The following is a 12,272-nucleotide window of genomic DNA, read 5'->3' as shown; positions in this document are numbered from 1 at the left end:
AGCACACATTCTCCCTCCCTCAGCTTGTTTGACTGTGTATATCTGCTAGGGAGAAACAAAGGCCCTGGGATTTGATTTGCCTAAAATTCTTTATCTGGCCTTCTTTGTGGAGGGATCTTACTATAGAATAGAATTCTGGGTTGACAGGTATTTTCTTTGTCTTTCGTTTTTAATTCTCTTTAAGTAGTTGTATAAAGGGGTTGCCATTCAACAAAGCAGTTTATGAATTCAGTGTGTCTTGAATCTGTATCACCCCCTTCAAAATGCTTTCCATCCCTCCCAACCTACCTTCTCCTTCAACTTTTTAGTTTTTGTAGGATATTAATTGAATTCTTTACTGCATTCTGCATTTCCTCTCTTCATTATTCTACCCTTCTCTCCTTGACCCCACCCATTTGCTTAACAGGGAGAACTGCTTTGTTATTCTTTTAGGCTTAAAAATGAAAAATCTGCTTCAGATGTAGAAGCATTAAATTAAAAAAAAAATCCTAGTCGGGCACCAATCGCTCGTGCTTGTAATTGTACTCAGGAGGCTGAGATCTAAGGATCACACAGTTCAAAACCAGTCGGGCAGAAGAGTTTGTGAGGCTCTTACCTCCAGTTAACCACTGGAAAACCAGAAGTAGCACTGTGGCTTGAAGTGGTATAGTGCTAGCCTTGAGCAAAAGAGTTCAGGGACAGTACCCAGGCCCAGAGTTCAAGCCCCAAGACCAAGAAAAAGAAAAGCACAAAAATGATGATGTGTGGACGTAGAGGAGGGAGGCACATTGTGGGCTCTTTTAAGTTTGTTCATAAAGCCCCTAAACTGGTTGAGCACATGGCATCTGAAACAGGATACTTTGTACCTTCTCGATCCTACTATTGTACCATGGATTTCTCTTAGAGCTGCCAGGCAACTTTGGTTTGGTTTATCCCATGCAACCAGCATTCTTGGTTAACTAGAACCTAAGTTTCTTCCGTTCACCTGGCCTGTAACATCCAAAGACTTATCCTTGGTCATGTTACCCTATTTTCATTTAAAAGTGGTCACCAAATTCATTTTTTTGCTCAGAAGTCTAACAAGGTCATGTCTCTTTTCTCTTCCTCGCAGATATTCACAACGTTGTCGGTGACCAAACGCTCCGGGGGAAACATCCTCCAGACTGGCTGCTGAGGTTAAGCCCCAGTGTAGATGCTCTTGCCAAGACTGTGAACCACTGACTTGTATTCTTGCCCACCTCCAAGGTGAAGTCTTCAAGAAGGCTCTTGGCACCTGTGCAGGATGCTGTGTGTGTTGGCCCCTGAGACCTGGGGTCCCTGGGCAGGAGGTGGTCAGTGGAAGGCAGGCAGCATCACACTGGGGTTACCATAATGGACTCGCGCTGACTCTCGGCAGTGCATCAGAGGGATGCGTCCATGAAGTCACCAGCCTCAAGCCCAAGTGGTGGGCAGTGACGGAACAACTGTCTAATCAGTTCAGCATGGACTTTCAACATGGGTTTTCTTACTCTCATTCTCAAGCTAGTGAATGTTCACTATATGTTTCTCTTTTCTCCAGGAGGTTAATGATTCTAGAGATGAAAGGTAATAGCAGTCAATTTTTGTCATAAAGCTAGTCATGACTACAATGTCCAAATAGTGTTTGGTTGAGTAGGTTTGTGAAGGAGAACCCTGGATGACTACAGTCTATGCTTCCATTTTTCTGACTGGTTCACATTGTCCCCTTTATTAAGTTATGTCCAGACAGGTAAAACTGTGAATGACTCAGCGAATTCACCCCCACGTGCAACGTCACTGGTTGTTATTTACCAAAGCCCATTGAGGAAGGGAGGGGAAGTGGCACTCAGTCAGCCCACTCAGAGCAGTCTGCCCTTGCAGGCTCCTAGTGTCAGCATTCCTACCATCAGGCTTCTTGGAGGCAGATGCACAGCCCGAGGTAAAAACAGCAACTGTCTCACTCGATGTAATGTGTTGTGCACTGAGTTAAGTGAGCTGAGAAATCATTTGCAATGGAAAACACTTAATTTGCTTAAACCTTTTTGTTTTTGTTTGGTGGATTTAGCTTTAAGCTAAAATCACAAAATACCGTGACTTTATTTTGTGTTGTGGTGTGTATCTTTCTATCCCTTGCTAAGAGCTACATTCATCAGAAAGTAGGTCTTTCCATACTTAATGACTTAAATATTTTGTGGTAATTACCTTAAGGATGTTAATACCATAAATTATTATTTTTGAACACAGGTGGATGTGAAGGATTTTCATTTAAAACCGAGTGGTTTTGACTTTTTCTGTTGGAGATGATGGAAATTTGGCACAAGTGTGTATGGATTCCACCTCGTATTTTGACTAAGAGGAGTTAACTCCTCGTCAGTTAGGTACTTGTGTATAAATGTGTTGGCTGTGGTTATTCCAGCCGTAAAGTTGCAAACACATGCTGTGGACATCAGGTTTCCTGCTGGTGGTTCTCATAGCTCCTTTTCACAACCTCCCTCTTGCGGTGCACCTCTGCTGCTGCACCAAGTGGTTGTTTCCGTGTATTTCTGAGCCGCCTCAGGGAACCCACATGTCTACCAGTCAGCAGAACCGGAAGCTGCCTCACAGGCTCTGCCTCAGGGCTTGCCCCTTCTGCAGATGAAGATATGGGAGGAGGAGAGGGGAACTGATGGATGGACTTGTGTTGAGTTTTATTTATTTTTTTTATCCCCTCTCCTCAAGTCTGTCAGTCTCTGAAGTTAGAACAATAGGGCAATATGAGGTAATCGTGCCTAATCATGTTGTGATTCTCTCTTAGCAAAATGGAATGTTCTGCCCCCACAAGAAGGGTTAGACTTCATAGACTTGTTTAGATTCTTAATTGCTCACTGTACTGTAACTCATATTTCAGTTCCATGTATTTTTGTTACAAATTTTCTAAAATAATAAAGCAATGTGAAACATTTAAAGGCACTCATAACCCATGTGTACCTTCTTACTCCCTGATAGTCTGGGGCTTTTGGAAGGCAGGTCAGGTGGTCCCAGTTTGGGGTAAAGACGCAGCCGTTTAGGATGTCTTGGTGTTGTCACTGTTAGCTAGGGTGGGACCTGCTGAGGATTGCACTTGGGTGCCAATGGCCTTCAGGTTCCACTTCCCAGCTTGTTCTAACTTGACCTATCTCTACTCTGGGAGGAGACCATGCTTTCATGAACATGAAAGCTGGCTGTTCAGCCCTTTGTCCACGCAGCACTGGTGTCCTTGATTCTCCGGAACACTGCAAGACTGTGGAACTTTTCTTTCCTCTCTGAACTGAGATGTCTTTTGGGTATAGATAGACTGGAGTAAACACTGTCAGCACCATATCCCCGCCTTTAAATTCAGGAAGTTTCATGGAAGTGTTGATTTTATGCTTGAATTATTCACATGCACTTAATCTTCTCCATCGGTTAGACAGAAACTTTCACTTTGAGTTAATCCTTATCAAAAAACTTGCCAGAGTAGGCTGTCACCAGAAATAATGACATGAGTATTTACTGAAGTGTGTGCCACACACTGGGCTTTGGCACACTGGCTGACTTGACTTTAGCCTATTGAGGAGGTGTACAGACTGGATAAGTCACCTGCTTAGGATTTCACATTTGGGGGCATCCATTGATTAAGGGCAAGGCTCATCTGTTAGCAGAAGGCCTAGCCCTCTTTCTTAGTCACCTTGCTGTGCTGTGGCCCGTTTGTGGCAGGGAAGCTTTCAGAGCTGCAACATCAGCGCTCATACTGTTTCACACATGAATCAGTCACTGCTCCACTCTTCCATCGCCTGGCATGTCAGCACCATTCCCAGCTGGTGTTCTCCTTGTCACTCTTGGCCCAAGCCCTCAAGGTCTTCAGAGGCCTTTAATTATGCTTACAGTCCCCTGCGAGACCCCCTACCTGTCTTCTAAGTCTCTGACCATACCCGCTATCTACCTTGAAAGCACTATTCATCATTCATCCACCCTTAAAAGTCACCTGCCCATACTGCTCTGGGCCTTCTCAGTATTGTCCAGAAGGCCTCATGGAGTCTAGTCTTGCAGATGTGTTGTCTCTACCACTAGGCTCCTAGCAAAGACCTAGCACTTAGAAGGCTAGTGTAAATAGATTGAGTGCTTGGATCAGGACCTATGAGATGGCTGTGGGCAGTGTGAAGTGTGTGTGTGTGTGTGTGTGTGTGTGTGTGTGTGTGTGTGCTCCCAAGTAGTGAAGTGGAAATGGGAAATACACCGTGGTGAGATATTTCATACCCACTCTGATGATCAATTTTAGGTATCCCTGTGGCTAGGTTATGGCTGTCCGAATAGCTGTAGGATATTATTTCCTAAGTATGAGGATCTTTCTGGAAGAGATGGGCATTTGAAAGAGTAAAGCTCCCCTCATGCACATACCGGGTGCAAGTCATGTGATCCTTGAGGGGCCCTAATAGATAAAGGACAAATTCCTTAAGCCGCTTCTCGTCTTCTGGCATTTGGATGTAGACTGGCACACCAATGGCTATCCTGGTCTCAGGTCTTTGGTTTTGAACTGGAACTATACCAGTGGCTTTCCTGAGCATGCTTGGAAGTGGGACTATGGAATTTTGGGTCCTCTCCAGCTACATAATTGTGACCCGGTTCTACACACACACACACACACACGTTTTGTTTTTCTGGAGAACCCTGACTAATACAACTATTTCAAGATTGAAGAGCGACAGTGTCAAATGTCTGCCAAGATATAAAACAACTATGCTATTTGTGGTTGATGGTGGCAGGTGTATATGGGTTCAATCAGGCTAGGAAACCAACTTGTTGCACAGTAGTCCATGTTGGTTAGAGCGAAACAGCTACACATGGAGCTGACAAGAGGGGTCAGTTCTTTTTTCCAGTGATGTGCTTTTCCATGCCACCTCCTTGGCAGGTCCCCTTACATAAGTATGCTCAGCCATGTGGCACACTTGAGGGAACTTGGAGATCTTGAGAGCATTTGTTGATTGTAGAAAAGACTACAGGTGGATCGTTGGCACTGTGGCTGCACACAGGCCATTAGAGAAGAAGAAGCTAAGCTAGATGTCCAGCAGGCTCCACCAGTAAGAAGATAAGAGCCTAGAGGGGTATGTCTCTGGGATAGTATCTCCACAGAAAAGCTAATGGTATCCACAGATAAAGTCAGCCATTTCACCAAGTCCCATAAGCAGAACACCCAGTATTTGCAAGAACTTTCAAAAATGCCATGGAAAAATTGCCATGGATAATTTTTTAATTTTTGAGACAGAGTCTTACTAGCTAAGACTCACCTGGAACTTGGTAAATAAACCAGGTTGGCCTCCAAATCATGATCTTCTTACTTAAGCCTTCCAAGTGCCAGGAGTACAGGTGTGAACTACTGTGCCTGGTTCAATGGGAAAAAAATTAAATGTGTACATATTTTAGCCAATCAAGTGCAACTGGACTCAAGTCCTGTATATATGAATGAACTGTGTGGTTAGTGTGGGTTTTGTCTGGGATGATATAGGTTGACAGCTCTGACATAGGGAGGCACAGAAGAAAGGGCCTTTAACGAGCCTGAGAGAAAACAGAGAAGTGGCGTTATGGTGGGAAATTTGGCCAAAGAGGATGAACTACATACACATCCAAGACTTACTATGCGATGCTTCAGTCAGAATGTAAGAGCCCTCAGAGCTGGCATGGGCTCATTTTCAGGTGAGAAAACATGGTTTGGAGTCCATTCCTTGCCTAAGCTCTGCTTCGGTAGGTGGCTTTACACTCAGCACTTCCGAAAGTCCAAGTAAAGGTATGCCCCCTAGTGTCCATTTCTGGGGTTTGCAGGCTGCATTTCTGCCAGACTCCCACCATTCTTTTAAACAAAAGGGCTTGAATGGATAAGACCTACTGCTAAGAAGTTGAAGGACACATAAATCAAGGCAAAAGATAACCAGTTCAGAGATGATTCCATAACAGAGGATTGGTACAAAGACACTTGCAACAGATCAAAGACTTAAAATGTGAGAAAAATAGCTCTGAACTAGAGGAACCAAGGATTTCTTTCTATTTTTCTTTCTTTGCCAGTCCTGGGGCTTGAACTCAGGGCCTGGGCACTGTCTCGGAGCTTCTTTTTGCTCAAGGCTAGCACTCTACCACTTCAGCCACAACACCAGTTCTGGCTTTTTCTGTTTATGTAGTACTGAGGAATCAAACCCAGGGCTTCATGCATGCTAGTCAAGCATTCTACCACGAAGCCACATTCCCAGCCTCCAAGGATTTCTTAAACTTTGGCCTCAAAGCACTAATCAAAGATCAAAAGCACTAATGGGGCCAAACATGGTAGTGCACGTTTAGAATCGTAGCATTCAGGAAGTTGAGACAATGATCATGACTTCATGTGGCTGCTGGATGGATTATGTTCACAAGATGCTGTCTTTCTGGAAGGGAAGTAAGGTCAGGTGTCTACATAAACCTCCATCACTTGGATACAGAAAGAGAGACAGGGATCCAAGTGGTTCTGGTGTTTCTTTTAGGTCCATTGCACAGGCTCTCAGTGGCCTTCTGCGTCAGGGGTTGTGCCCTCTGTCTGAGCTCCTGATGAACAGAGGAGGGAGAGGGGGACTACTCTTCAGCAGGGGGCCCCTTACAAGCTGTACCCCCTCTTGGCCTCTGTCCATGAGGAGAGAGGAACCAGGACCCCTACCCCCCTCCACCCAGGGAACATGGGGAGCTTTGCTGTCTCAAGGACTGCGTCTCATCAGCACCTTCCTATTTCCTAGCACTGTGCTCTGAAGCAAATCCCTCTTCCTTTTCAGTGTCAACATGCCTATTTGAACAAGAATAAATCAGATCGTAAATGGAAAGCACTTTCATTTGCTGTGGAGACTAATTCTGAGAGCAAATACAAAACCACAGAGCTGTGTTTGCTTGCATGTGCATTTAATTTTTCTAGAAGATGTAGGAGGTGTGTGATAATTGTATGGAGCTGGTAACTAGGGAATGGGAAATGGCGGGGGAGGGGATGTTGAGTGAATTTTTCCTATACCTGATCATTCACACCTTGTGTTTTGGGAATTGAATAAAACAAATGATTTGAGGGTGGGAACAAACACTGGCATTAGATCCCTACCCTGCCTGTTGCCAGCTAGGGTAGCTGTACCCTGTTCGGCTCTGTGAGGATGCTATGTGGCCCCAGAGTTTTATCTAGTGATCACGTGTCACACTCCTATGAAGCAAAGCAACCTGGGATAGAAGGTTGGCTTTCCTGGCCACAGGGAGTCTGACTTCACCTGCTGTCCCAGAACAGGGGAGATACCACTGAGGACAAGTGTCCCTGACTCTTGTCTAGCAGTGGGTCCTTGCTTGAATGTTTGGATGATTTAAAGAGACCCGTTTCTCTCCCGTTTTCACTAAAGCATGGAAAGCTGGGACTCCGTGTGTGGCCTGCATGTCCATTTGCAGCCTTGGTGCTCTGGGAGATACAGGGGCCTGCTTTTGATGAATTGACAGACCATGTTGGAACTTCCAGCCCTGTAATTTCAGAGCAGCAGCTTTGAACTAGAGCCGATTTTCTCTCCATTGGGATAGTTTATAAGGACTAGAAGCAGTTTTGGTTGTCACAACTGAATACAGAACTGGGTATTATTTGCTGTTGGCTCTGTGTGGAAGTCAAAGCCGCCTTTATAACAAAGCTGCTCCCTGGATAAGCCAAGAATCCTGCTCTTGTGACCCAACATGTGTATGTGTGTGTGTGTTTGTGCACACGCATATATGTGAGCACACATGCTCGTGCACACATGTGCCAGCTCTGGAGCTTAAACACAGGTGTCATCTCTGAGCTTTTTTTGCTCCACCACTCTCAGCCAAAGCTCCACTTCTGGCTTTTCTGGTGGCCAACTGGAGATAAAAATCTCACAGACTTTCTTGCCTGGGCTGGCTTTGAACCACGAGCCTCATATCTCAGCCCCCTGAGTAGCTAGGATTTCAGGTATGAGCCACTGATACGGTTCCATCTACACCCATCTTAGTATCTCCCAATGGGAAATGATTTTGATCTGAGTTTGATCTGGTAGGAACAAACGACAATGATATTCATAGAGAGTCATTGCTTCTGAGCAATGAATATGCCCCTTGGAGACGTTTCACAGCGGAGAATTCTAGAACAAGGTTTAACACTCTGAAGTCCCTGCAACTGGGTACTAGTGGCTTATGCCTGTTATCAGAGCTAGTTGGGAGGCAGAGATCATGGGATCATAGTTCAAGATCCTAACTCACTCAATGTCTGGGTGCCGAGTTGTGTCTTGTCCCCGCTACTGGGGAAGCACAATGGCTGGGCATAGTGGTATGTGCCTGTCATCCTCAGCAAGATGGAGACGCCCCAAAAGGAGGACCACAGCAAGCCTTCACATCATGCAAGACCCGACCTCAGAAATACCTAAGACACACAGAGGCTAGAGGTGTGTGTGACTCAGGTGTCAGAGTGCCTGCCTAGCAAACATGGGCCCTGAGTTGAATACCTGGCCACACACATGCAGCCCCCTGTGGGACTTCCTAAACAGATGGGCCAGTTTTTTCTTTCTTCTGTTTTCCAGAGTCTGTTGGGTGAGCTGTGAAAGGCCCCATTGGATAGGTGGCTTCTGGAACTTTCCGTTCACACCCTCTGGGTAGAAGGCAATTTGGGTCTGGCAGAATGATTCTTGGCAAACACAAGCTGGTGCGAGCAAGGTACCCAACTCTATGTAGGCAAAACCCTGCCCCGTTTCCCCATGTCTTCCTCTTTCCCTTCTCCCTCAAATTTAACGAACAACCAGAGCATGGCGATGGGTTCTCCCAGGTGTGTGTAGGGAGAGACTGTGTCTGCATTCTCTCCTCCCTTCCATGCTGCTCTGTCCCTGCAGATTGGTGACACCCTGGCCACCCCACTACCCTCCCATCCAGCATTCTGCTGTGGCCTGACCAGACACCAAACCTTGGCTCCACACCTGGGCGGCCCCTGTTCTTGATGACACTGACGCTTTGTGGGAACTCCTGGTGTCCCGCCCAGGGTTTAGCTGGCCTTGCTTTGGCTCTGTCAGGATCATTTTTAACCTTCATACTCTGGGACAGCAAAACATGTCTCCGAAGAAGCCTTGGGAACGGCTGGCCTGGACTCCTGCCCCGCCTCACAAAGGCGTCTGGGAACACAGTGTCCAGGACCACCATGGTGGGAAGAATCCACCTAGAACCACTGAAAAAATTCTACTGCAGCTCCTGTTGGGCTTTCTTCCCACTCAGCTCTTGGGCCTCCTATTCTGGTGTAGTAGGAAAATCCAGGGCTGGAATTCTAGCTCTGCCATTTACTAAGTCAAGGTTATTTTGTTTTGTTTTTGGTTGGTCATAGGGCTTGAACATAGGGCCTGGGTACTGCCCCTAAGCTCTTTTACTCAAGCCTAGCACTCTGCCACCTTGAGCCACAGTGCCACTTCTGGGTTTTGGGTTTTTTTTTTTTTTGGTGGTTAATTAGAGGTAAGAGTCTCACAACCTTTCCTGTCCCGGCTGGCTTTGAACTGCAATCCTCAGATCTCAGCCTCCTGAGTAGCTAGGATTACAGCCACTGGTATCTGGCTTACAAAGTCAAGTTTAATAATACGATTCACACTGACTCAGCTCCAATGAAGGATGTACCAGTGTTCCATATATTTAATCATTTGTAATCTTCCCAGCTCTGGCATGTGTACATGCTTCAGAGAGGAGACAACTTGAGGTCCAGAGCTGTCAAGCCACTGGCCCAGACTTGCCCAGCTTATCATAGGTGAGGCCAGGATTTAGTGTGGATCTGGTCTTCCTTCCATGTTTCCACGCTACCTCCTTCTGTTTCCCTAAACCAGTCTCCCTTGCAAAAAGAGCCTGGACATCCTCTAAGTAAAACATGCTCCTTTCCATAAACCCAAACTGTGAACATTCTGAAAATAAAACATGCACTTTGTCAAACGTACTTCTAGCTCTGGAAAACCCACCCCAGACCCCTCGTAGTCCTGATTCATCTCAGTTACTGCAGATGCCCCTGTGCTTCAAGAAGGAAATATGAGGGCTGGGAATATGGCCTAGTGGCAAGAGAGCTTGCCTCGTATACACGAAGCCCTGGATTTGATTCTCCAGTACCACATATATAGAAAACGGCCAGAAGTGGCGCTGTGGCTCAAGTGGCAGAGTGCTAGCCTTGAGCAAAAAGAAGCCAGAGACAGTGCTCAGGTCCTGAGTCCAAGGCCCAGGACTGGCCAAAAAAAAAAGAAGGAAATATGAAGGCCAAGTTGCATCATGGGTCTGCTGCAGGAATATGAATGTGACTGAGCTTCTCTGCACTGGGAGAAATTGTGATTGTGCTAATCACCAGATACCAAACAGCTATAAATAAGAGAGCCCAGGATTCAGCAATCCCTCTTCTAGGGACTTTCCTTGAGGTTTTGGGATAAGGAGACTCATGGCTATGAAAATATGGATACAGTCTGAAATCTCAGACCAAGGAACTAAAGAACAGACAGGTCCATGACACGGGAACATCGTGTAGCTGTCTGACCTTGTGGATTTAATGACATGAAAGCGTCTCCACTGAACGTTGTTTAGTGTGAAAAGAGCCCAGAGTTACCAAATAGTGCACACTATTTGATCTTCTTGTTCTTAAAAGCAAAACATACAATGACAAGAACCTTGTCAATATCTTCCCATCCATGGAACAACTAGGCTTGGATTTGCAGGTCTACCCTACCACAGGCAAGACCGGCAGGTAGATTACTAATCTGCCATGATAAAGCGCACCTTCAGTCCTTGTGTAGTTAGTTACACAGAGGCCATCCTGCTCCCACGCCTGCTTCTGCCCATGGCCAGGCTTGCTGCAGCAATGTTAGAGTCAGTTTTAGGGGCCACACTGTCCCCACCCTGACTTGGGGGGTTTTTAGGGATTTCTGTCCATGCCATCAGTAGACATGTCTTTCATTTGCCAGTCTCAGTGCTAAATACTGAAGATGCAGAAGTAAGCACAGCATGCGGCTCCTGGATCATGAGTGCCTGAGGGTGCTAGCTGCGCCTTGTTCATCTGTCTTCCCTCCATGTGTGCCACAGCACCAAGTACCTCGTGGGTTCACTGATCAAATGCCAAAGGAACAGGTTCCCTTCCTTCAATTGCTCGTGGTATCTGGAAAGGAAATGGATGGATAGATGGATAAGCTTGACTAAGCAGTTTGGGTGCTGATGGGGAGGGGGAGGGCACACAGGAGTGCCCACTCATCCCTGTAGATCTATCTCAGCATTTTCTTCCTGGTGGGCACAGTTGCTGCCCGACTCCATGGCTAGCTCCATGCTTAGCGACAGCTAGGCCATTGGGTGTTACTAAGGAGTTGAGACAAATGGCTGTTGTGTTAGATCCTTTAAAAAGGGAAAGTGATGGAGAGGAGACTTAGACTCTTGACTATTTAATCTAGTAGTTTCCCTTTGCCCTTGCTATCTCTCAAGTGGGAGAAGGGATTAGGAGAGTCCTAGGGGAGGATTTTGTAAGTGGGCCATTTGATATATGACCTTCCTGTTTCCTGGTTCATGACCCAACAGGAGGGACACGGCTGGGAGGCCCTTGGTTAGAATGGGTCCAGAGATGAGGCATGGAAAAAAAATGGATATTGAAAAGATAAGATGGGATTGGAGGCATGGCTCAGTTGGTAGAGTGCTAGCCAATGTGTGAAATTGACAGGTCAAGTCCTAGTCTTACAGGAAGGAAGGAAGGAAGGAAGGAAGGAAGGAAGGAAGGAAGGGAGGGAGGGAGGGAGGGAGGGAGGGAGGAAGGGATGGAGGGAGGGAGGGAGGGAGGAAGGGATGGAGGGAGGGAGGAAGGGAGGGAGAAGAAAAAGATGTTTAGATCTATTTTTTAATGGGCATTTGCCAAGTTGTTACAAAGTGCATATTTTGTGTGGGATGCTAGCTCTTAAGGACTCAGAGAAGACCAGAGGGAGGGCCTTACCCTCTCATGTGAGAAACATATAAAGGAAAGTTGTGGGCAGGAGCCCAGAGGACCCAGGGGACACTGAGGACAGCAGGTATGGTCTCCATGGAGAAATGGCTGTAGACATGTGAAAGGGGACATGGACAAGGGACATCCAATGGTGGCCTGCAGCCTTCCTGTGTCTTGTTCCTGACCCTGGAAAGACCCTTCTCCATCTTTTTGGAGATAGCCTGAGACTTCTCTCTGTCATCCTAAAAATTCAGCCTGCTACTTCCACGTCCCCAATTAGTTTACTCTCATTCTCTCAGATAGGCTCTGTGGCTTCTCTTCCTTTAATGATAACGATAATTCGCACCGT

The 12,272-nt window shown here is 46.4% G+C and overlaps 1 protein-coding gene across 2 annotated transcripts in view; it reads left to right on the top strand.

The window, feature by feature from the left end:
* Txnrd1 (thioredoxin reductase 1) overlaps positions 1-2,921 on the top strand; it is a 46,753-nt gene extending 43,832 nt beyond the window's left edge. For both annotated transcript variants that reach the window (XM_048356878.1, XM_048356885.1), the window contains exon 14: positions 1,091-2,921. In XM_048356878.1, the coding sequence (XP_048212835.1) occupies positions 1,091-1,153 (63 nt within the window). In that variant the 3' untranslated portion in view covers positions 1,154-2,921. The remainder of the gene's footprint in view (positions 1-1,090) is intronic.
* The last annotated feature ends 9,351 nt before the right edge of the window (positions 2,922-12,272 follow it).

This window comes from Perognathus longimembris, chromosome 1, assembly GCF_023159225.1.
Source record: "Perognathus longimembris pacificus isolate PPM17 chromosome 1, ASM2315922v1, whole genome shotgun sequence".
Classification (NCBI taxonomy): Eukaryota; Metazoa; Chordata; class Mammalia; order Rodentia; family Heteromyidae; genus Perognathus; species Perognathus longimembris.
Note: the sequence above shows the minus strand (reverse complement) of the source record. Positions and strands in the feature narration are given on the sequence as shown.